The sequence below is a fragment of the Chiloscyllium plagiosum genome, unplaced genomic scaffold (assembly GCF_037043375.1).
Source record: "Chiloscyllium plagiosum isolate Xiang-an unplaced genomic scaffold, Cpla_swu_hap1 HiC_scaffold_7, whole genome shotgun sequence".
In the NCBI taxonomy this organism is placed as follows: Eukaryota; Metazoa; Chordata; class Chondrichthyes; order Orectolobiformes; family Hemiscylliidae; genus Chiloscyllium; species Chiloscyllium plagiosum.
In genome coordinates, this window is record NW_028270145.1 from 16,711,244 (window position 1) to 16,737,915 (window position 26,672).

Genomic DNA, 26,672 nt, shown 5'->3' on the forward strand with positions numbered 1-26,672 from the left:
CAGCATTTGTGCACAAGCACAGCCAGTAAAGAATGACAGTTAACAATCAGGAGAAGGAACGGAGGCCAATTTTCTCTACAACCAATTAGAAGTCCCGATATCCCCACTCAAGGAGATAATGACATAACCTGGATGGGAATGAACCTGGGATTTACCTAACTGGCACATCTCAGTCACTCACCAGGTGAAATTCTTCTATCATTCATGATTAGGGGACCTTAAATATTACTGATTACTGCATCATCAGTGAAAGTAACGCAATAGGCCATTAGCAGCTGTTGTGAAGATGTCGTAACTAGATAATTTCCTATGTTTCATCATTCAAACATAGGGTGTTGAACATTCTGGGGCGTGGGGGAGGATCTATTATTCCAACCAACACCATCCATCCTCTGGTACCTTGTGAAAGAAGGTATTCTAGGAGAAAGTGAGGACTGCAGATGCTGGAGTACCAGAGTTGAAAAATGTGGTGCTGGAAAAACATAGTAGGCCAGGCAGCATCCGAGGAGCAGGAGAATAGAAGAAGGGCTTATGCCCGAAACGTCGATTTTCCTGCTCCTCGGATGCTGCCTGGCCTGCTGTGTTTTTCCAGCACCACATTTTTCAACCAAAGAAGGTATTCTGCTTGTATAAGATTACTGGTTACATTTTAAAAAAAACATTAACATTTTCAATGGAAACCACACAAATGTTGGATCACTGTGTAAAAAAAAATCAAGTTCACCCATGCCTTTTGGAGAAGGAAATCTGCTGTGCTTTCCCTGTATTGCCTAATTCTGACTCCAGATCCACAACAATGTGGCACTTTTAACTGTCCTCTGAAATGATCCAGCAGCCACTCAATGATACTTCAAGTCTATTACCACCAACTTTCCTGATGGCAATTAGAGTTGGGGAATAAATACTTGCAATATCCATACCCACAAATGAATAAAGGTAATTAAAATTTCAGTGCTTCTGTTTAAGAAATGGATGGCACCAATAATGTAATTATTCTTGCCTCATTATACATAGGTTGGACACTTGGTTACTGTATGTTCAAGAATCTATGTTGTTTTGACAAAAATGCATGTTCACCAACACACAGGCCATTTCAGGTTCCAATCTTACTGTCTGTAATAACTGAAATTGCAGCCACAATGGCAAATAAATCCCTACTCCCACCCAAACCTAAAGGACCTCAGATACTTTTTTATTCATTCAGAGGATGTGAGCCGCACTGGCTAGGCTAGCATCTATAACCCACTACTGAGTCCCCAAAGGCCAGTTAAAAATCAACCACATTGCTACGGGTCTGGAGTCACATGTAACCCAGACCAGGTAAGGACGGCAGTTTCCTTCCGTAAAAGACAGCAGTGAACCAGATGGACTTTTCCAACAATCAACAATGGATTCATAGCATGATTAGACTCTTAATTCCAGGTATTTGTATGGATTTCAAATTCTGCCATCTGCCATGGCAGGATTCAAACCCAGTCCCCAGAACATTACCTGGCTCCCTGGACTGATAGTCAAACGATGGTGACGCTAGGCCAATGCCTCACCAAAATCTATTTTCTATTCATAGCCCTGTTACACAAAAATTGACAACTGCACATAATGTAAGTTTACCTGTCCTTTAGCAAACCCGCAGAGGAGTCGAGTGCAGTCACTGTTGATACTAAGCGCAGATACCGCTCCATATTGAGCCCCGACTGCTGTACTCCCCAGGCACAACCGCAGAGCCTGATTTGGATCTGAAAGTCAAACACCTCTCAGAGACTGGAGGAAAATTTATCACTTAGTTACACATCTTTCTCTTCTAAGGCTGTGACTAGAACACCACAGGTACTACTCATGCATTCAATTATAGGACTTTTTATAGCAACCTCTTCGCTTCAAAGCACAGCAGAGAATATCAGATGTTAAAGCTCCAAGGAAATAAGTTTTGCCCATGAGATCTTTGAGTTTCTAATAAAACTGACTACAGAGCATATTTAAAATTTATGAATTCCTGCTTGGAAGTAGTTTTATGGTTTGATAGAGATCACGTGATTTAAAACAGCATATTTGATCTACAGCGGCTATTTCTAATAAACTACTTTCCACCACCCCAGCAAAGGTCTGTGAAATAAACATGCAACTGGAGCAATTTATTCCATTTATCGAGCACCTTTCAGGATCCCAGAAGTCCACCCTTTCTAACAAATGAAGTACAGGCCGTTCTGAAGTGTTTTTGCTGTTGTAATGTGTGAAACACAATGGACAAGTGAAGATAGCACACCTGCAGCAGGGTAGTGAAATAAACTACCAAACCATCTGTTTTTTTCAGATGCTGCTTGAGGGATAAATCATAGAATAACTGACTAATACAGCACATGAGGCCATTTGACCCATCAAGTCTGTGCAAGTTCTTTCAAAGAAGATTCCAGTTGGTCCCACTCTCCTTCTCCTTCCCCATATTCATGCATTTGTTTTCTCCGAGTATTTATCCAATTCCATTTTGAAGGCTACCACTGAATTTGTGTTCAAACCATAATAAATCCTAATAGCGTCCAGTAAACAAGAAGAATACGCCAATAATTCAAGAGACCTTTTATGTTTACTTGTAAAGACAGACTTTATGTAACATCCTATCTGAAAGACAACTGCCCTGGTAGTGCAACAGTACTGCATTAAAGTCAGGGTAGATTATGTGCTCTAAAGTGGGGTGTAAATCCACAACCTTATGATTTGGAGGCGAGATAGCTATTCACTTAGCCACAACTGACACCTAATCTGCATTCTATCTCAATTTACTTTCAGCAGGAGAGTGGGGTAAATGTTCGAAAACATTTCATGAGAAGAGTACAGTTCATTAAAGAGTGAATTGCCGAACTGGAAGAAAAATGACTTGATAACCCAAATGGCCTATTGTCTACATTTTAAAAAGACAAACTACAAGAGTAGAGTTAAAAAAGCAAAGATATGATAAATGCAGAATTTCAAGTGGATTCCAGAAAGTCTGATATAAAAAAGGACCATGTGGTAATCACAATTTTGGGTGGAAAAGATCCTTTTTAAATGTAGGAATCTAACAAGTATTCTTTGTCATCCATTAACCGACTTGTGCAAAACAGATATTTTACCTTTGGTTTTAGATTTTTATCAGTTTTTTGTTTCCATTCTCACTTTTCCCCATAAGCCTACAATTCATGGTTTGGCTCAGAAATAGTTATAAATATGGACAATTAACTTCTGACTTTCAAACCTGATGCTTTATTGCATTTTTTGTGAGAAAATTAAAGATGTCAATTTAGCTTGATACCAAGGTAAAATATTCATCATTGATACAGTATCAAGTACAGAAATGTGGCTCAGAGATGGACAGGACTGGCAACTTATGTTCTGGGGTTCAAATGCCAGATGATGGATAGAAAGGACAGCAAGAAAGGAGGGGGAGTAGTATATTTGGATAGGCCTAACAGTACAGCTGCGCTAAGGGAGGATATTCCTGTGTGATGGTCCAGTGAAGTTTTATGGGTAGAACTGAAAAATAAGAAAGGGATGGTCACCTTGTTGGGATTGTATTAAAAGTGTCCCGATAGTCAGCAGGAAATTGAGAAGCAAATATGTAAAGAGATCTCAGACATCTCCAAGGAAAATAAGGTTGTAATGGTCAGGGATTTTAACTTTCCAAACATAGATTGGACAGTCATAGTGTTAAGTGCTTGGATGGGGAGGAATTTGTTAAGTGTGCATCAGAAAATTTTCTTATCCAATACATGGATGTACCAATACGAGGAGGAGCAATACTTGATCTTCTGTTGGGAAATAAGACAGAGCAAGTGACTGAGGTGCCAATATGGGAGCACTTTGGGGCAAAAGATCACAATTCTATGAGTTTTAAAATAGTCATGGAGAAAGATAGAACTGATTAAAAAGTTAAAGCTCTAAATTGAAGTAAGACCAATTTTGATAGCATTAGACAAGAATGTTCAAAAGGAGGAGGCTATTCCCAGGTAAAGTGACTGCTGGGAAGTGGGAGGCCTTTAAGAATGAGGTTACAAGAGTTCAGAGATAGTATTTTCCTGTTATGGTGAAGGGCAAGGCTGGTAGGTATAGAGAATGCTGGATGACTAGAGAAATTGAGGCTCTGGTCAAGGAAAAGGAGGCATATATCAGATATAGTCAGCAGGGATTGACAGAAGGGCAGCAGGAGTATACTTATGAGGGAAATCAGGAGGCCAAATAGGGGACATTAGATAGCTTTGGCAAATGGAGTTCAGGAGAATTCAAAAAGATTCTACAAATACATTAGGAGCAAAAGAGTAACTAAGAAGAAAATACAGCCCCTTTAAGATCAACAAGGCCGACTACGTGTGGAACCACAGGAGACTGGTGAGATACTAAACTAGTATTTCTCATCAGCATCTACTATAGGTAGAGAAGGTCATGGAAGCTAGAGAACTTGGGGAAGTAAATAACTTAGGGACACCTTGAATAATGTCCGTATTAAAGAAGAGGAGCTGCTGAAGGTCTTAAAATGTGTAAAGGTAGATAAACCCCCAGAACCTGATCAGGTGTTTCCCAGAACTTTGTAGGAAGCTAGGGATGAGATTACTGGACGCCTTGCTAAGATATTTGTACTATCGATAGCCACAGGCAAGGTGCTGGAAGACTGTTGGTTGGCGAACGCAGTGCCGTTATTTAAGAAAACTCAAAACTCGCTATTATTTAAGAAAGGCTATAAGGAAAAGCCAGGGAACTACAATGTGAGCCATGCATCAGTGGTGAATAAGTTGTTGGAGGGGATTCTGAGGGACAGGATATACATGTAAATGGAAAAGCAAGGTCTGATTAGAGATAGTCAACATTTCTTTGTGCGTGAGAAATCAAGTCGAATTAACTTGATTGAGTTTTTATGCAGGTGGCAAAGATGACTGATGAAGGCACAGCAGTAGACATTGTCTATTTGAACTTCAGTAAAGCATTCAACAAGGTTTGGCATGGTAGACTTGTTAGTAAGTTTAGATAACATGAGATCCAGGGGAGCTAGTCAACTGGTTACAAAACTGGGTTGAAGGTAGGAGTCTTATGGTGGTGGTGGAGGGATGTTTTTCAGACTGGAGGCCTAGGACAGCCATGCACTACAAGTATCACTGCTGGGTCCCCTGTGTTTTATCATTTATATAAATGATTTGGATGTGAATATACGAAGTATGGTTAGTTAGTTTGCAGAAGACACCAAAGTAGGCATTGTGGACAGTGAAGATGATTACCTCAAAGATGGGAAAGTGAGGGCTGCAGATGCTGGAGATCAGAGCTGAAAATGTGTTGCTGGAAAAGCGCAGCAGGTCAGGCAGCATCCAAGGAACAGGAGAATCGACGTTTCGGGCATAAGCCCTTCTTCAGGAATGAGGAAAGTGTGTCCAGCAGGCTAAGATAAAAAGTAGGGAGGAGGGACTTGGGGGAGGGGCTTTGGAAATGCGATAGGTGGAGGGAGGTCAAGGTGAGGGTGATATGCCGGAGTGGGGTGGGGGCGGAGAGGTCAGGAAGAAGATTGCAGGTTAGGAAGGCGGTGCTGAGTTCGAGGGATTTGACTGAGACAAGGTGGGGGGAGGGGAAATGAGGAAACTGGAGAAATCTGAGTTCATCCCTTGTGGTTGGAGGGTTCCCAGGCAGAAGATGAGGCGCTCTTCCTCCAACCGTGGTGTTGCCATGGTCTGGCGATGGAGGAGTCCAAGGACCTGCATGTCCTTGGTGGAGTGGGAGGGAGAGTTAAAGTGTTGGGCTACGGGGTGGTTGGGTTGGTTGGTCCGGTGTCCTAGAGGTGTCCTCTGAAACGTTCCGCAAGTAGGCGGCCTGTCTCCCCAATATAGAGGAGGCCACATCGGGTGCAGCGGATGCAATAGATGATGTGTGTGGAGGTGCAGGTGAACTTGTGGCGGATATGGAAGTGTCCCTTGGGGCCGTGGAGGGAAGTAAGGGGGGAGGTGTGGGCGCAAGTTTTGCATTTCTTGCAGTTGCAGGGGAAGGTGCCGGGAGTGGAGGTTGGGTTGGTGGGGGGTGTGGACCTGACGAGGGAGTCACGGAGGGAGTGGTCTTTTCGGAACACTGATATGGGAGGGGAGGGAAATATATCCCTGGTGGTGGGGTCCGTTTGGAGGCGGCGGAAATGACGGCTGATGATACGTTGTACCAGTGGGGTTCTGTCCTGGTGGCGGTTGGAGGGGCGGGCTCAAGGGCGGAGGAGCGGGAAGTGGAAGAGATGCAGTGGAGGGCATAGTCGACTACGTCTGGCGGGAAATTGCGGAGTCGGTCGGTTTATAGTAGGGAGGAGGGACTTGGGGGAGGGGCTTTATAGTAAACCGACCGACTCCCACAGCTACCTAGACTACACCTCCTCCCACCCTGCCCCCTGTAAAAACCCCTTCCCATATTCCTAATTCCTTCGTCTCCGCCGCATCTGCTCCCAGGAGGACCAGTTCCAAAACCGTACAACCCAGATGGCCTCCTTCTTCAAGGACCGCAATTTCGCCCCCGACGTGGTCGACGATGCCCTCCACCGCATCTCTTCCACTTCCCGCTCCTCCGCCCTTGAGCCCCGCCCCTCCAACCGCCACCAGGACAGAACCCCACTGGTCCTCACCTACACCAGGACAGAACCCCACTGGTACAACGTATCATCCGCTGTCATTTCCGCCACCTCCAAACGGACCCCACCACCAGGGATATATTTCCCTCCCCTCCCCTATCAGCGTTCCGAAAAGACCACTCCCTCCGTGACTCCCTCGTCAGGTCCACACCCCCCACCAACCCAACCTCCACTCCCGGCACCTTCCCCTGCAAACGCAAGAAATGCAAAACTTGCGCCCACACCTCCCCCCTTACTTCCCTCCAAGGCCCCAAGGGACACTTCCATATCCGCCACAAATTCACCTGCACCTCCACACACATCATCTATTGCATCCGCTGCACCCGATGTGGCCTCCTCTATATTGGGGAGACAGGCCGCCTACTTGCGGAACATTTCAGAGGACACCTCTCGGACACCCGGACCATCCAACCCAACCACCCCGTAGCCCAACACTTTAACTCCCCCTCCCACTCCACCAAGGACATGCAGGTCCTTGGACTCCTCCATCGCCAGACCATGGCAACACCACGGTTGGAGGAAGAGCGCCTCATCTTCTGCCTGAAAACCCTCCAACCACAAGGGATGAACTCAGATTTCTCCAGTTTCCTCATTTCCCCTCCCCCCATCTTGTCTCTGTCAAATCCCTCGAACTCAGCACCGCCTTCCTAACCTGCAATCTTCTTCCTGGCCTCTCCGCCCCCACCCCACTCCGGCCTATCACCTTCACCTTGACCTCCCTCCACCTATCGCATTTCCAAAGCTCCTCCCCCAAGTCCCTCCTCCCTACCTTTTATCTTAGCCTGCTGGACACACTTTCCTCATTCCTGAAGAAGGGCTTATGCCCGAAACGTCGATTCTCCTGTTCCTTGGATGCTGCCTGACCTGCTGCGCTTTTCCAGCAACACATTTTCAGCTCTACCTCAAAGATGGGCCAAGGAGTGATAGATGGAGTTTAGTTTAGATCAAGGGGAGGTGCTGCATTTCAGTAATGCAAATCAGGGCAAAACTTATACAGCAAATTATGAGGCCCTAGGGAGTATAGTCAAACAAAGAGACCTGTGGGTAGAGGTGCATAGTTCCTTGAAAATTGAGTCACAGGTAGACAGGTTGGTGAGGAAGGCATTTGGCTCACTTGCCTTCATTGTTTTTATTACTGAGCATAGGAATTAGGATGTCATGTTGCGGTTGGACAGAAGATTGGTGTGACCACTTTTGGAACACTACATTCAATGCCAGTTGGCTTTCTTTAGGAAGGAAGCTGTTAAACTTGAGAGGATGCAGAAAGGATTTACGAAGATGTTGCCAGGACTTATGGGTTTCAGCTATAGGGAGATTGAACAGGCTGGGGCATTTTCCATTTGGCATTGGAGGCTTAGGTTTATCAGAACCTTATAAGAGATTTACGAAATGGTGAGGGGCAAGATAAGGTGAATTTATTTTATTAGATTCCCTACAGTGTGGAAACAGGCCCTTCGGCCCAACCAGTCCACACTGACCCTCCGAAGAGTAACCCATTTCCCTCTGACTAATGCACCTAACACTATGGGCAATTAAGCATGGCCGATTTACCTGGCCTGCACGAGGAAACCGGAGTACCTGGAGGAAACCCACACAGACACGGGGAGAATGTGCAAACTCCACACAGATAGTCAAGGCTTTTTAGGCTGAGAGGGAAAAGAAAGATTTAAAAAGGATCTGAGGGGTAACTTTTCATGCAGAGGGTGCTGTGAGTCTAGAACGAGCTGCCAGAAGAAGTGGTGGAAGCTGATACAATTACAACATTGAAAAGGCACCTGGGTGAGTATATGAATAGGAATGGTTTTAGAGATTTGTGGACCAAATACTGGCAAATGGGCCTAAGTCAGATTGGGGCGTCTGGTTGGCATGGATGGGTTGGACCAAAGGGTCTGTATGACTCTCTGACTCTATTTAAAGGGTGTGCTGGTTTTCAGAGGGGGGAGAAAAAAGAGAATTGGTTGAATTAAAGAGACAATTCTTCACTGGTAACTATTAGACTATTTTTAATCACATTCTTCAATGTTTTTCATCTGCTGTGAGCTCATTAAGGCTGAGATGGACTGTGCCTCAGCAGGTTTCTCTAATTCCTTAGACTTTCCAGCAACAGTTTGTACAGTACTCTATACTGGTTATAATATTAAAACTGTCCTACATGTTGAATTTTAAAGTTAACTGTTTACATCAAAAGGCATAAGGTTTGAACTCTATATTAATAATTAAGGATCAGGTGCCATAATTAAAAAAGGTCAATGATCATTTTGTTTCATTAATTCCTACCAATAAGATCAATATTTATTTCTTCTAAGCAGTAAGAAATTTTCTTTCAAACAAACATATTTAAGATATTATGTAAAGATATTATTTCACTGGACCATTTCAATTTCAAGTTCTAGTTCTGAAACCAAACAAATATTTCAAATTCAAACAAGAAATGCTGGAAATACTCAGCAGATATGTAACTTAAAGTATTAACCATTTCTCTCTCTACAGATGCTGCCTCATCTGCCACACCTTTTGAACATGTTCTATATTTATTTAAAAATTGGGTATTTCTTCACCGATGCTGCTAGACCTACTGCGTTTCTCCAGGACTATCAACTTATATTTCAGAGCACTAGTCTACACAATATTTCACTTTCATAGTTTCTTTTACATTCCTTCTTTTGAGATGTTATCCAACTTTATTTAAAACATGATAGGTTTCCAATTAATAGCCAGTTGTGGAAAGGCATTGTGATCTAAAACCCTTCTTCATGAAAGGGATGGAGAAATGGTCTACACCAATGCACAGTGCACACTACTGTTACTGTCTACAAGATGCACTGCAGAAATTAATCAAGTTTCCTGAGACAGCTTCATCCAAACCCATTACTCCACAACTCTCCACTATCTCTAGAAGAACAAAGGTAGAACATTCACGAAAGCACCTCCACCTGCACGTTCCTCTCCAAGTTCTCACCATCTCAACTTGAAAATACCTCTCAGTTCCTTCAGCATTACTGGGTCAAAGTCCTGGAACTCCCTCCCTGACAGCTCTCTGGGGTATCTTAACCAAATGGACTCGAGCGATTTAAGAAGACAGCTCACCCACCAACTTTTCAAGGGTGATAGGAATGGGCAATAAATGTTGGCCCAGCCAGTGAAACCAACATCTCATAATTGAATAATAAACAAACAGCTTTCAAAAAACAAATTACTGCTACTACACACCCTTGCACTGATAAGGCAAACTTTTTAAGAGGCAATAATTCATTTGAAAAAGTCATTTACAGGAATATATCAGTTGACATATAAGTACTTTATCTTTGTTTAACTCTTGGAAAAATTTTCTTGAGCAGTAACGGAGATGTCCAGTCAACCAGTACAAGGTACAAATAATAAAAACACTAACAGCTATTAGAGAATATAAAATTATTAACCTGTCATAATACCATGCATTCCACAATTATTTTAGGAAACTTTAGTAGTGGTTATTGGGTTAAAAGAAATTGTTCTAGGAGAAAATACAACATACAATAATTTCAAAAATCGCAACATTTACAAAGAATCCACTTCTACTCTTCCTCTCACTCCAAATCAATAGTCACAGATAATTCATTAAGTACGCTTCTGTGAAGAGAGACAATAGCTACACTTGCCATGTTAAAAATTTATGCTAACAAATTTAATTCTTCACATTACTCATCATTGAAACCAACAATATATTATGCTGTGCAGTAAATGAATACAGCTAATAGGATCTTGGGCTGTACAAAATGGGGAATACAACAGGGTGGACTGCTGAACATGCTATGGTCACTATATTTCAGGGAGGATATTATGACATTGAGAAGGATGAATTGGTTAGCTCCCCATAAAACACCCACAGTTAAACATCCAAGGTACAAAGATGTGTCCAGAAGCCAAGTCAACTTGTATCAGAAAAGTTAGGGATAATAGTGGAGCTTATTCGGATATATTCCTCTTAACTGAAGTTTGCTTGATATTCTAAACAAAATGACACAGTAATTTGAATTAAGCAACATTCAGTTAACAGGAGTGGACTGTTCAGGTTCAACTGACCAGCCAGTTATGATAGGGGGAAGTAGACTGTTAGCGTTGCCTTTAAAATGGCAAAAACAGAACATTGTTAGAAGGAGAAATATGCAAGATGAATGAACAAATCAGACATATGAATGTATAATTTACACAGAGTGGCGAGTCAGGAATACGCTGTGAACATTACACCTTCAGTGTTTTTCCAGAAGGAGTTGGGGAGACATTTAACAAAAAAAAATCAAATGAGGGATACAAGCAGTGAACTGTGCATTGTATGGATTGCTTCAATTGTAAAGCCACTGGGCAAATCAAAACTCTTCTTTTTTTCTGGTCCAGTACTCTATGTTTTGATAATAACAAAATTATCTTGGACACCTTTTATCTTTTGGGTTTAAATCCAGATTAAGAAGAAAATATTACATCCTTAATGTTTGCAATAAGTGGCTATAAAAGATGAGAAACCAAAATATTGTGGTTACAATTCTTTTGTAGATATTGTTCAGCTAGGGTATATACCCATTATATCTGCGTAGAATGACAGCTGAACAGATTAAATTCTTACAAATTTTGCAACCTATGACACCAGCATATACAATCCTATTTCATGCCAATTACTGAAGTAGCAATTTGTCAATAATAAAAGCAATTTCTGGATTAGTGGTGCTGGAAGAGCACAGCAGTTCAGGCAACATCCGAGGAGCAGTACTGCTCCACTAATCCAGAATCTGGTTTCCAGCATCTGCAGTCATTGTTTTTACCTAATAATAAAAGCAAGCCAACCCCAAGGTACACCCACACTCTGTGTTCTGTACCTTTTCCTATTATATCCACGAGGACAGGTGGAGAAAGAAGAGACCACAAGTCAGTGTTCAGCATCACCAGCATAATTCATTTAAAAACCTGATAAACCCTTCCTCTATAATAGGAGAATATAAAACTCTGCACACAGAACAAAAACAGCAAATCAGAAAGGATTGGTGCAACATCACAAGAAGTATCTCTATAGAAAGTCAAAAGAAGATATGAGCAGCTACATTATCTTCATGTTAAAAGAATGCAAACAAGCCAAATCACTTTACATACTGTGCTTCATAATCAGAAAGGAAACAGTTGGACATATGCAACCATATTACATCACTATAAACAATATCAAAATGCTTCCACAAATTACTTTTGGAGTACTTTTCTTTTGAACAAAATGTCATCCAATTTTCATACCAAAGATCTCACTGAGATGACAGTATCAAAGTTAATGATCTTGTCTGCCATTTAAGGGACAAAATGGGTTTGGAAACTTTTTAATCTCCCTGTAAAAAGTAGCTTTGGATCTTTTATTTGTATCCAAAGCAGAAAACAGAACTTCATTTAAAAGATAACATTGCTGCATCACCTCCTCAAAACGCTACTTTCCTGGCAGCATAAAATTATGTGGTCACATATTCTGAACTGAGTTTTGAACATGCAAACTTATGATTCAGGTGTGCAAGTCCATAGTATTAAGCAAAGCTAACACTTCATGTACAGACGTACTGTGAAAATGGTGATGAGAATACCCACATTATGAATGATTGTACTCCAAAAGCAATTCATTCATAGTGATGACACAATTTATTACTTAAATGAATAATAAGTATTTGGTATTGGTTTCTCCATTAGCTCAAATTTTAGAATGCAGATCACTTTTTTTTCCCCAAAAGTGTAACATCACATCACTCAGTCTACTTGGGCCAGAAGCATTCTGTAATCTAGAAATTAAATGTGATCTCACATTTAAAGAGCTGCAAAATACTTTGCACTATACATGCCCTAAAACCAAAGGGAATCCAATGCACTTGCATTTTTGCTTACTGTTACTCTCTATTCTGGAACACGCATGGAAATTTGGAGTTAAGTTGACAATCCTGAATTTCATAATCCAAATGTAAAATAGTAGTAGCCAGATCTTGCCAAAATGCATCCATAATTACTCCATTTTCCAAGATATTCATTTTCCAAAACTCAATTGAAATATAAGAATTGCTGGTCAATCCCACCACTCTGCTGACCTCGCATGGAAGTGGAAACTGCATAGATCCCCACAATGACCATGCAAAATCAAACAAGTGGTTACCCTCACAAAACTCAGTGCGCCCAATTTAAAGGCCATTTCAGGCCCACAGGTCCATGCATAAAGGACAGGTGTATGGTCAATACACAAAAAAAAGACAACACATGCTCAGGACTTTTTTTTTTAAAAATAGCAGAGACCTTCTTAACCTTTTGCCAAGGAAACCAACTTAATATTCAGGCCAATTCTACAGTCAAGTGAGACTGAGTCCCACAAAAGGTACATAATTAGAAAATCAAAAACCCGCAGCCCTTGATTTTCTACTGTTCACTTTACTGGAAAGAATATCGCGGGTTCTGCAAAAATCCTTGCTGTCTCCTCTTACAGTACTAATTTGTTAAAATTACACAACTGAAGAATCAGTCCCCTTTCATCATTTGTGTACGATTTTGGAAAGAGAACAACTAAAATAACATACAACATAAACTTGCATCACAAAATCGTAAATGCAGACAGATATCTTGAAATTACACCAGAACACAGGCTTGAGAAAAGTAGAGTTCAGTTCGCAGATTATTTGCAGATAGAAGAACTTTCAGTTCAATACTGCAACCATCATTTTATTTTCACTTCGAGGAACTGAACAGTTAGAAAGACTGCAGAAGATTTCTACCTTACCAAATACAAGTGCCAGTCCATGTGATGTTCCCACTGCTATCACATTTGATACAACCTGGAGAACCAAAAAGGGTTTTTAAAAATAAACAAATACAATCAGAAATTCTTGGCTTCAATATGATCTTTCCTGTTCTAGCAATGAAGAATTTCTGTGCACTCCAAATACCATAATTTCTAAAGAGTTCCCTTCCAAACCACCCACTGACCAGATTTGGAAATATATCACTGCTCCTTCAGTGTCGTTGGGTCAAAACCCTAGAGTTTATTCCCTAATAGCATTGTGGGTCTACCCATAGCACATGGATTGCAATGGCTCAAGAAGGCAGCTCAGCGACACCTTCTCAAGGGCAACTAGAGACTGTCAATAAATGCTGGCCCAACCAGCAATGTCACACAAGTGAATTTAAAAGATAGCTCCATCGATTCCAGTTATGTTGCTTTAGTTCGCTCCCTTCTTTTAAGCTACGTTAAAAAAAATCCCCCCCAAAAAAATTAGCAAATTCTTTTCAACCTATACCTCCTTCATGCAAGTCTTAGCAATGTTTCCAATCAGAAAAAGCACTGCTAAAGGGCCTGACTCTAATGCTGAGCACTATTTTAAGGTAAGCCAGTCTGAAACTGGTGTCAGGTATTCTCAGGCCACAGCAACACTAAGTAGCTTGATATCTAATTCTGTTACTAAGATGTTAATATACTTAGGAACTAATGGTAACAAAGCAACCACGTGTTCTGAGCTAATTAGTTAATTGTATCAAATGTGAAAATATATACATATATGGAGAACTCTTGTGATGTGGTGGTAGCATCCCTACCTCTGAGCTAGGAGACCTGGGTTCAAGTCCCACCTGCCCCAGAGGTGTATAATAACATCTCTGAACAGGCTCATTAAAATAACTATTAAAAGGATCTTCAGGCTGTTGTGGTGCAGTGGGGGTAGCGTCCAAACCAAAGGTGTGCCAATGGGTTGATTAAATACTATTAAACACATATAAAGAAGAGTCAGACAGAGTTCCATGCTGTATGACTCATTGAAATAAATCTAACTGGAAAGACCATTTTTCTCTAGACTTCACTAAAAACATTGAGAACTAGCAGGAAACAACTCCAACACAGCTTTGCTGGGGAGATTCTCTGAAACTGATTTTGAAGAAAAACAATGAAATCAAATCAAAACTGCTGTCAGGAGAAGTAAATGCTCGCTAACCGAATAGTGCAAATATCTGTCCAACTTTGAGACAAGCAGCAGAATACAATGGTGCTTCTTCTAACAGCCCAATAAATGCTATTGTGCAGATGAAAGGGGCATGAATTAAATAAATGTTGAGTCCTCTGAGCTACTAAACAACTAAAGACATTACCCACTTAAAATATTGTCTGACCACTGCAATATGCTCTTTGTGCGAAATTAAAAGCACCAGTTTTCATTATCTTACAATCATATCTCGCGTTGCAATTATCTTAGACAGATCCAGTTCACAAAATAACCAATTTCACTTGCTTCTCATCAATTCCCATTTTCTGGTTGACTATATATACATACACACACATTCATATACATTTATATACTGACATATATATGTATGTGCGTGTGTGTCAACGTAAATTCTTACCACATTTTAATAAAATATTTAAATCAGTACAGTCATGTAGGCTTGTATTATTATGCGTGGTCATGTACTTACAACAGCAGTGGGCAATCCAGCATCTACTCTATCCTGTAAAATAAAATGTTGAAACTTTGAGTATGGAAAATCTCATCTCACTGACTAACAACTGTATTCAAAATGCACATTGTATCATTAATGTGACTGAATTAAAAAACAAATACCAGTTCAGTAAACAGGAAGATGTGTAAGTTATGTAGAGGAACCTTGATTATCCAAATATCAATTATCCAAAGGGGATCTCAAGGTCCCGATAGAAACATTACGTCAAAGAGCTGTTTCAACCCTGATCGCGTCTTTTGTTTACAGGTACAATGATTAAAAACGAACTTGGCTCACTGAAATGCTGCCAAGAGCAGTCCTGGACAGTCCAGGCACCGTCTCTAAATGACTGACCTACCGCCCTCTCTGACCTCCCGCCCTCTCTAACCTCCCCCCCCAACACCTTCTCTGGAGTTCTACATAAGGGTGAACCCTAAAACCCCCTTCTCCAGATAATCTCTCCAACATTGTCCTGGGAACTTGTCAAAAACGTGTGTGTGTGTGTGTGTGTGTGTGTGTGTGTGTGTGTGTGTGTGTGTGTGTGTGTGTGTGTGTGTGTGTGTGTGTGTGTGTGTGTATACAGACGGGAGCGTGGGGTCTCGCACGAAGTATGCTTTTGCCTAGTGTCCTGAATGGGGAGCAGAGTTCAAAGAAAACACCAAGCCCCAGAGGAAATCAATTAACTGAATAGTCATTTATCTGAACGAAATAGTGCCCGTCCATCTCATTTGGATAATTGGGGTTCCTATGTACACGAGAGAACAAACTACATATTTCCATCAATGTGACACTAAGGTTAATGATGCTTACCAGTAATCATGCAGAAATATTAGTGGCAAATATACAGATAAAAATGGAAATCCAAAGGTTTCTGTGACAGTTGTTTTATTCTACGGTTAACTTCATAAAAGCATTTAGAGTCTACAGTGTGGTGCTAGAAAAGCACAGCAGGTCAGGCACCATCCAAGGAACAGGAGAATCGACATTTCAGGCAAAAGCCCTTCATCCTGCATCTACCTTGTTGTCTGCTTCCAAATTAAATGTATTGACCATCTTGAAGATACCACACTTGTGTGGTAAATGCAAGGTAGATGCATTGCAGAAAATTAAGTTTTATCCATTTCTGTCCAAGTAATGAAATTTTGTCCCTCAATTGAACGGTTATGGATTTCAGAGTATTTGCAAACCCTCAAGGCAGTTAACAATGAATTGAGTTTACTCAAATCAGAGACCAATAGAAATTTGGATAATAGTGGATGTGGGGATAGTGTGGGAAGATTGAAAGGCAGCTTACTCCTTAAATTTATTAATTTCTCAGTCATTTAACAATGTGTCAGATATTAATCACTGGTACTGAAAATTAACTATTACAAGCATGACGTTTTATTCTTTCAAGGTCCAATTGCTGGAGATTACAAAACTAAATTAATTTTACCCATTTTGTTGTCTCTCCTTCGGATTCCAATCACAAATTGTTATAGAGCAAGAGGAAATTTGCCAATCTGCTGTGTTTCCCTATATACATGAGCATTGTTTAAATAAAAACAAATCATCCAATGCTCTCTAGAGTACCTCAATTGAACCTTCCTCCACCACACCTCCACGCAATGCATTACAGATCCTAACTATTCACTTTTATTCACCTGTCTGTATAGTTTGCAAAATACTGCAAAAATACAACTCCTGGTTTTTGATCTTTTTGAGCTAGAACAATTTCTCTCTAATCCACACAGACCTCTCGATTTTGAAAGCTACCAAATACCTTCTTAACTTTCTCTTTCCAAGAAAAATGATCCCAACCTCTCTATCATAACTAAAGTTTCTCATCCATAGAAACCTCTTCTGCACTCTCTTCAAAGCATTAACATCCTTCCTACAACATATTCCAGAATTGTACAGAATACGCCATCTGACATCTAATCTAATGTCCTGTACAAAAGTTCGTCATACCTCCCTGCTCTTACACTCTATGCTCTCCCTACCTGTCCTGCCATCTTTTATTGACATACACACATATACAACCAGCTCTCTCCACACCTGCACACCCTTTAGAATATTACCCTACATTTTGTATTGTCTCTCATGTTCTCCATATCAAAGTGTATCACATTCATTTTGAACTTTATCTGCCACCTATCTATCAATCCCATTACTTGTCAATGTCCTTTTGAAGTTCTACAGTCCTTCTCATGGTTCACAACTCTCCTAAGTATTGCATTTTCCACAAACTCTGAAATTATCCTCTACACACCAGGATTCAATTCTGGTCTCCTTGCTTTTGCAAGGATGTTGCAAAATTTTAAAAGGTTCAGAAAAGATTTACAAGGATGTTGCCAGGTTTGGAGGGTTTGAGCTATAGGGAGAGGCTGAATAGGTTGGGGCTGTTTTTCCTGCAGCATCAGAGGCTGAGGGGTGACCTTATAGAGGTGTATGAAATCATGGATAGGGTGAATAGTCAAGGTCTTTTCCTCAGGGAAGGCGAGTCCAAAGCGAGAGGGCATAGGTTTAAGATGACAGGACAAAGATTTAAAAGGGACCTAAGGGGCAACTTTTTCACGCACAGGGTGGTATGGAATGAACTGCCAGAAGGAATGATGGAGGCTGGTACAATTACAACATTTAAAAGGCTTCTGGATGGGTATCTGAATAGGAAGGGTTTAGAGGACTATGGGCCAAATGCTGGCAAATGGGACTAGACTAATTTAGGATATCTGTTCAGAATGGACGAGTTGGACCAAAGGGTCTATTTCTGTCCTGTACATTGCTATGACAATGAATGTATTTAGGTCATTTCTATGTACTTGTAGTAAGAAGACATATATTTTTAAAATCCCAATACCAACCTCTGGGGAACTCCATTACAAACATAGGAACAGGAGTAGACCATTCAGCCTCTCAAGTCTGCCACTCCACCATTCAATGAGATCAAGTCTGATCTATGGCCTTTGGCCCATGTCCCTTAATATCTTTGCTGAACAAAAAATTATCAATCACTTACTGATTTAGCATCAACTGCCATTTGTGGAAGAGAGTTCCAAATCTCTATTACCGCTTGTGTGTCGAAAGAAGTGCTTCCTAAAATCACTCCTGAGCAGTTGGGCCCTAATCTAACCCAGAAAACATTTTTCCAGTTAGAAAACTACCCGTAAATCATTAATCTGTTTCCTACCCTTCAGTCAGTTTTATCCACATTGTTACTGTCACTTTTATTCGATGAGTTTTGACTTTCCTCACAAATTTATTGTGTACCACTGTATCATATGCTTTTCAAAATCCATGAACACCACTCACAGCATTAATTACCCTCAGCAACCCATGCTGTTAAAATTTCAACTAGTTAGTTAAATTTTCCCATAACAAATCCTTGCTGTCTGTTCCAAATGAACCGACAATTTTTCACGTGACTATTCATTCTTTCTCTTTATTTTGCTTTCTATGTGGCATTCCATTCAACCACAAGAAGTTACGTGTTTTTTTTTCTTTCCCCAAATACTTCAACCTGATTGGTTAATGAGATGTACAGTTGCTTGTCCAATTCTCTTCAGTGCCAGATCCCAGTTTACCTCACTATGACATTATCAGAACACACTGTCAATAACTTACCACACAAAATATTAGAACTTAAATGTTCAAGGGCAAGTTTAGTTTAGATACCATCAGATTCACCCTTACAGCAAATTATAGCAGAATATTCATATCTCAGGCAGGATTTCTTTTCTTCATCAAGAAACAGTGGAATAGCACATCAGACCTCTGACATCTCATATTCTTGTTGCCTTTTATTTTAAAATGATTAATATCAGGATGCTTTTTAAAACTGTTTACTATTATTGTCCTATTGAAACAAGAAAATAAGCTATCATGACCACCAAGTTGTATTTACAACGAAGAAAGAACCGAATTATGTTTAGCCAAAAGATGCAAAACTGTGCATCTGTCACCATCACAGAGGAAACAATGTAAAATAATTTCCAGAAGAGCAATGAGAGGTACTTACTGCTGCAGAGACAACTTGTGCAGAAACTCCTTTAAGGACTGATCGCCGTACAACCGAACCATGAATGCCTGAGCTAGCGTCTGAAATTTTTTTCCTTCTAGATGATGCCATTAGTTAAAAAAAGAGTGGAAAACATAACTGAGAGAGATGCAACATTGTAAAAGAAATTATAACCCAGACCCTTCCGAGTAAATCAATACCAATCATGACTGATGAATGGCATTTGTGGCAAAAGTCAACAGCAGACATTACACAACTTATTTCACTGCTCAAGCCTCATTATAATCCTTTAACAAATACAAACAGGTGTTTTTTTTTTAAATCATAACCTATATTAAAATCAAGTTTCAAATACTTTTGCCTCTATTCCGAAAGTAGATTCCCAATGGATAAACAGAAGGCAGCAACCGACTACGATCCAGCCCAAGATTCGTTGTTCGGAAGAATGGAAGTCTTAGGTTTTTGAAATCCTTACAATTAATACAAATGGTTTGTCACTAAACTTGTTGTAAAAGTCAGCGTCAATAGTAATTGTGGAGCAGGCAGCCAATCTTCCAAAAATACGATATATTCAAGATGGCTGCATCATTACTATTTTAACAAGTTTCTGTGACCTGCAAAAATCATATAATCCCTACAGTGTGGAAGCAAGCTATTCAGCCTATCCGAAAAGCATCCCACCCATTCCCACCCTGCGATTCCCATGGCTACTCAACCTTGCCTGGGCATCTTTGGACTGGGAGAGGAAACCAAAGCACCTGAAGAAATCCCACACAGACACAGGGAGAATGTGTATATGTGAAGTTTGCATAGTCATCTGAGCTGAAATCAAGCCTCGATCCCCAGAGCTATGAGGCAGCAGTGGTAACCCAAGCCACCATATTGCTCCAGGCACATAAAAAACACATCAATTAGTTTCCAAATACTGACTTGTTTCCTGTTCATTATTCCCAATATAAACAATTATTCCATGTACTCAACATCAAAACCTTTGGTGAGGTCACAGTGTATACGCTCATAGGTATTCATTATTCTGTTTAAAGCTAACTCTAGTTTTAAGGCTCAGGGGCAATCCATTACATAGTCCATCAGAGTGTCTCCTAAGTTTCTAATTCATGGCACAGTCACAAGCAATAGTTAAAAAAAAGACTGCTAAGCAATTTAAACTCAGTAAGAAGAAAAATACAAGGTGAAGGCACTGTTATATTTAATTTCAATACAAATGGCTTCCAAGAGATTTCAGAACTTTTCACCTCATCGACTCTTATTTGTTGAATTAAAGTAATTCAAAGAAATTAAGTAAAAATAAAGTAAACTCACTGTAAACTCTTACCGCTTTAAATTTGTTCTGTCTCCACTATCTGAACTAGCAAGAGATGAAGTTTCACCCGAATGCGTATCAATGCTATCCATATTCAAGAGGGCTGGATCTTCCAAAATAAATGATTCATCTTCATCTTCCGTCTGTGTGGGGATGGAAATCATGGAAAGAGAAAAGGCTTTACAGTTTGTGTATCGTTTTTGCCTCACCTTTTTTTTTTTTAATTCATTCATAGAAAGAGACATCACCGATAAAGCCAGTTATCGCTTGTTCTTAACTGTCTTTGAGAAATTGATGATGAGCTGCCTTCTTAAATGAAACCAAGTTAGCTTGCTAGACCATTTCAAAGGGGCTGGAGTCATAGAGGCTAGACCACAAAAAGATTGCAAATTTATTTCCCTATGCGTTTTTAGTTTCAAGGCCTTCATTATTGATACTAGTTTTTCATTCCAGATTTTATTTATTGAACTCAAGTCTGCCAGCTGCAGTGCTCGAATTTCAATACATGTGGCTGGATTATTCGTCTAAAAACACAAGCACAATGCTACTGTATTCCTAGTATAGTCCTCATTCTCAGTCAGAGCTGAAACCATACATAAAAAAAACTATTCCTTTTTTGCCTCCTGTAGCTGCTCCACTTCCTAAATATGGTGACATGTGATTGTTTAAGATAGGGTCCAGTACATTGCTATTGAACAAGGAAAATGGGAATAGCACAGGCACGAGGAGGGGGCAATGATAACGCAAACACAATCATGGTGCAATGTGATTCAACAAATATGAAAATGGACATTCTTCATATTAATACGTTAACCAAATTAGACTGACGAGAGCTCTTGAGACAAACGATGGTACATTTCTCTGAACACTTACCCATATTCCGTTCTCTGATGTGTTCCTCAATAATTGTGGAATGCAGTGATGCTCCTTAGTGTCACTGAAAGTTGTCAATGGCTGCTGAGAATGCTTAGCCCAAGCACAATTGCACAGAAACCTCAATATTTCTATTAACTACATGAATTACTCTTGGAACACCTAACTTGTATTTCACACTTCCGAGCACTACAAATACAAATTCAGATTTTCCATTTTCACAGAATCAACATACATCCCAAACACGGTAGAACTTCCACATGTCTTGGAGATACACCAGACAGTCTTCAGACCTAAGGGGTCGACCTCTGCTGAAACTCTGTCGGGGAGTACAGTGAGCACAATCTTTCCACTCCAGAACCCAGAGACCTGTCACTGAGTGGCAACTTTGACAGCCTCTGGCCAAGCAGTGCAGTCCATTCCTTCCCCTCCGTGACTAGCAATGAAATTTTAAAATTAAAATTGCAAATTACATGCACAAGATGATGGAAAGTGGACAAGAAATCACAACCAAAGCCTTTAGGAATTCTGGGGAGAACCTCTGATAAAAGTAAGCCACTGTTTCTGCATGTGGATTTGTTTTTAGTTTGGATTTCAGATAGCATGGAGGTTTTTTTCCAGTCAATTTCAGTGAGGTAGCAACTTATTGACGCTTCAATGATCTTCTCCTTAATTTACAATTCCAAAGAACCCAAGATGAAATAGAATCCTCAATATTTGGTATCCAGCCTTTGAAAAGTTGTAAGTATCTTAACCTAAGCATAAGGCTTACCTCATTCAGTATACTTTCTAGAGTAGGTGGAGTATCGACTTGGGGAATATCAAACTCCTTGTCATCGATCTGCACAGAAAAGAAAAATGAGAAATTCATTGATGAAGTCATCTTTGAATCAGTGATCACATTAAAAACACCAACAAGATAAGGATTGCGACAATTGTTGGAATTGACACTAATCACAAACCCAGTGCGATTACTAGACTAGACGACAGGATGACACCATGCCCTTTTCAAACATGAAGTTAATGGATCACAATAATTCAATCTTTCTGTGACAGACACAGCAGCATCTTGCCAGGAATGGTCAGCCTAATCAAATCAGAGTATTCAATTAGCAGAAAAACCTATTTGGACAAGTCCACCTTCAGCAACAGTGCAACTTCAAGAAATTGCTGAAATGAGAACATAAAGAGTTCTGAATACATCTTTCAAAAAAGAATCACTCCCTTTTTTTGGTGTCCCTGAGGTAACTGCCATCAGCACCCCAGGATTCAGTGAAAGTAGATGATTTCAGGACAGCACTCCCTCAAAAGTTCTTCTCATTGCTAGTGAGGAAGCCCCTTCCATTGCACACAGCTGAGGTTAGGAATTCAGTCTGAGCTCAGAAGCACAAATCCTTTTTGAAAGACAGTATAACATAGTGCAACACTACAATTCTAACATGATATGCCCCCGAACAAAATGGTTTTGCCACCCAAAACCCATGATACTTCACAGACATGTGTATGCAATATGAATTTTATTTTAACCTACAGGATTAATCATAGATCAGCAGCAGACTGTATTTCTGCATCGCTTGTGTAAATAGGCTACCCCAATCACTGTCAAGCAACTCCTATCTACACAGCAGTATGAAGAATTGGCCCTAGAGGACAATAATACAAGACAGAAAATTTCAAACAGTCAACCTACTCCATGGCACCAAGATGATATTCTCACGGTATGCCTGTAGGATATTCTCAAAATGAAAAATCCCTTTTGAATTTATTTAAAAATTCACTCACAGGATGAGGGTGTTGCTGGCTGGGGCAGCATTTATCGCCCATCCCTAATTGTTCGAAGGACAGTTAAGGTTCATTCACATTGCTGTGGTCTGGAGTTAGATGTAGGCTAGACCACGTAAAGATGGCAGTTTCCTTCCCTTATGGACATTAGAGAACCAGATTGTTGATTCTAACAATCAACACTGTATTGACCAACACTGTTATCATTAGACTCTTGATTCCAGGTTTGTATTGAATTCAAATTCCTCTACCTGCCTTGGTGGGATTCAAACTCAGCTCCCCAGAACATTTCCTGGCTCTCTGGATTAACAGTCCAGCAATAACAACATTAGATTAGATTACTTACAGTGTGGAAACAGGCCCTTTGGCCCAACAAGTCCACACCGACCCTCCGAAGAGCAACCACCCAGACCCATTCCCCTACATTTACCCCTTCACCTAACACCACGGGCAATTTAGTATGGCCAATTCACCTAATCTGCACATGTTTGGACTGTGGGAGGAAACCGGAGCACCCAGAGGAAACCCACGCAGACACGGGGGAGAATGTGCAAACTCCACATAGACAGTTGCCTGAGGTGGGAACGACTGTGCCACCATTGCCTCCCAATTAAAATCAAGCATTTGGTATATTGTTGTGGCTTGCGTACTAGTTTATAATAGCATAACGTTCAGTATACTACTAATGGCAGCTTGCACCGCTAAGAGTTAAAGTGTATTCATGCCACAGTCTCTCCTGAGAGTTTGGGTATTAACAATCAGGGAGCAGTCCATGCAGTCATGAGAAATTGGGAAGCTCAAGTTTGGATCTAGATGGCTGAATGAATGGTATATAAGTCCTGCTTGGACTTGTTTTCCCAAAATGCAGCACCTAGCATTTATCTAAATTAAACTCCATCTGCCACTCCTCAACCCATTGACCCATCTGATCAAGATCCCGTTGTAATCTGAGGTAATCTTCTTCACTGTCCACTACATCTCCAATTTTGGTGTCATCTGCAAACTTCTAACTATACCTCCTATGCTTACATCCAAATCATTTTTATAAATGACGAAAAGTACATTTTCTGTAACGTCAGAATGAAACTAGCCCACAATCCCATAATCCATGAAGATGCCTACACTCATGTAATTCTTGTACTGTACACGTATCCCTGAATAATCCCTCCATCATTGGCAACAACAGCTTTCTTTGTACCCAGGAAATTACCTCAAAACCATAGCTCTATCCCTCTTTCATAGCAGTCAGTAATTTCATTGCCCAGACCTTTTAAACGTTTGATTCATTTCAAATAGCTGTCCGCAGGACATGCAAACAATAGTAACATAGATGGTGGCGTACATGAGCACAATTACACACGCAATAAAGCAAAACATGAAAGTGAAAGCAAAACCTTGAGAAACCAACTAAAACTGAAACTACAAAAATATATCATTGTAAATACACCAGCTCATGAACTCTTGCTGAATTTTGGTACTAGCCTGTCATCTCTAAAACATCAAGTACCATTCATCTAGTATCTTGATGAAATTTAACCATGTCAAGATGCTTGTCGCAAAGATTACAGAGTTAAATACGACACGGAGCCACAAAAAATGATATTAGGGCAGTGGAGGTTCTACACATAGGTTTTAAGGGGTGTCTTAAAGGAACAAAGAGAGAATGAAAATCAGAGAGGTCTATGGAGGAAATTCCAGAGCCTAGAGTCCAGGTATCCAGAAGTGAATTAATTAACGTTAGTGATAAAGACGATGCTGGAATTGGATTTCAGTGTTTCACAGTGTCAGGAGAATGTGCGGCAGGGTGGCTCAGTGGTTCGCACTGCTGCCTCACAGCACCAGTGACCCAGGTTCAACTCCCACCTCAGGCAATTGTCTGTGTGAAGTTTGCACATTCTCCCTGTGTCTGCGTGGGTTTCCTCCCACAGTCCAAAAAAAAAAGTGTCAGTTAGGTGAATTGGCCAAACTAAATTGCCTGTAGGGGAATGGGTCTGGGCGGGTTGCTCTTCGGAGGGTCGGTGTGGACTTGTTGGGCTGAAGGGCCTGCTTCCACACTGTAAGTAATCTAATGGGGTTCAACATCAAGCCAGGTAATCAAGTTAAAGAAGAGCCACTACATATCACATTTGGTACCAAAACAAAGATTGCTAGAAAAATAGTTTATCTCCACAGCTGCTCCCAGACCTGCTGAGTATTTCCAACAGCTTCTATTTTTGTCTCTCATTTCCAGCATTGGTTTTAATGTTACATTCAATGTCAGGACCGAGCACAGGCAAAGTCAGTCTCAGACAGGTGCAATTAGAGGACCAGCTGTCAAAACGCTAAGTTACATTGACAACAGTGTGGTTATTTCCCACCTGATGCTTGGCTTTGCAATGTAAACCCGGGTCAGGACCCAAACGAGAAGGACAACAATTTTGTGTGTGCGCGCGTTTAAGAAGAGGAAGATACCTGGTTATTATCACTCCATTCATAACACAAGAATAGAGTCTGGCTCCAGGTTTAAACCAGGAGGCAACGACTGCACCACAAGTGAAGGAGGTATTGCAGGAGCTCAGATTCAAAGTGCATTGAAGGGACAAATAATGTACCACTGGGATGCTGAGTGGGTAAAGGAAATCACCAGGCCCGGGGCCTGGGAATTGGAGTTACACTCGAGCCTGTACTCACCCCCTCCGCCTCGGTCAGGTTGAGCTGCGAGGATGCCGAAGCCAGGCTCCGCGTCTCGGGCGACTCGGACATGCTCCTATTGCTAATGCCGCTGCTGCAGCAGCTCCGCCACTGACCAGGTCCTCTCTGCCCCCAGACTCCTGATCCCAGTCGGGCCGCTGGCTCGCGAACAGAGCCCACCCCGCCCACTTACCCGGCCTCGCCCACTCACTGCCCCGTCACCACGACAACCACCCGCCCCCTTCCCTGACTGACGGACGTCTCAACCAGTCGCAGGTCACATTGGCCGCGTGGGCCGTAATTGACAGCTACCCTGTAAGGAAGGGCACGGAGCACAGCCGCAGGGATGCACTGTGCACACACACAACTCTGAATGGGTGGGAGAGGTGCATGGAACAGTGGCCAGGGCTGCACCAGAGTATAGCGTTCATACATTCTACAAGTTTAAAAAAATCACACAAAACCAGGTTACAGTCCAATTTTTTGGAAGCACTAACTTTCAGACTTCACCAGGTAGTTGTGGAGTATATGATCGTAAGATACAAAATTTACAGCAAAAGTTTACAGTGTGAAGTAACTAAAATTATACATTGAAGAAGACCTGGATTGTTTGCTAAGACCCATACACTCACGCAAACCCTTACACGCAAGCTCTCTTTCATACGCTCAGACATACACTCAGCCACTTATACCCTTTACACTCATACTCGCACGTTCTCTCACAGACACCCACATACACACACACAAACACACACATATAAGTTTGTGGGGTGAATTTGTACTTGTAAAATTACATTTCATTTTTCTCAAATACTGCATGAATCCATGTAAGATTCTGTTACTCCATTTTTTAGATAAGAATGAGTTTGAACATTGTGGCACAGACAGCCTCACGCAGGGCATCTCACACCTTTAATGCATTATCAGGGCTGACATGACACCAA

At 41.0% G+C, this 26,672-nt stretch overlaps 1 protein-coding gene across 4 annotated transcripts in view; it reads right to left on the reverse strand.

Annotated features, from left to right (window-relative positions):
• The window catches only part of vps8 (VPS8 subunit of CORVET complex), a 570,470-nt gene extending 544,591 nt beyond the window's left edge, over positions 1–25,879 (reverse strand). For 3 of the 4 annotated variants that reach the window (XR_015757598.1, XM_043693080.2, XM_043693078.2), the window contains exons 1-7: positions 25,729–25,879; positions 22,049–22,117; positions 20,416–20,546; positions 19,083–19,179; positions 15,062–15,094; positions 13,380–13,434; positions 1,612–1,736 (exon numbers count right to left, since the gene is read on the reverse strand). Coding sequence is in view for 3 of the 4 variants with exons in the window: in XM_043693080.2 (XP_043549015.2) it covers positions 1,612–1,736; positions 13,380–13,434; positions 15,062–15,094; positions 19,083–19,179; positions 20,416–20,546; positions 22,049–22,117; positions 25,729–25,800 (582 nt within the window). In the remaining variant the exon portion in view is untranslated. Of the gene's footprint in view, positions 1–1,611; positions 1,737–11,466; positions 13,329–13,379; positions 13,435–15,061; positions 15,095–19,082; positions 19,180–20,415; positions 20,547–22,048; positions 22,118–25,728 lie in introns of those variants that run through there. The other variant, XM_087988772.1, reaches the window with a different exon arrangement.
• Positions 25,880–26,672: the final 793 nt, after the last annotated feature.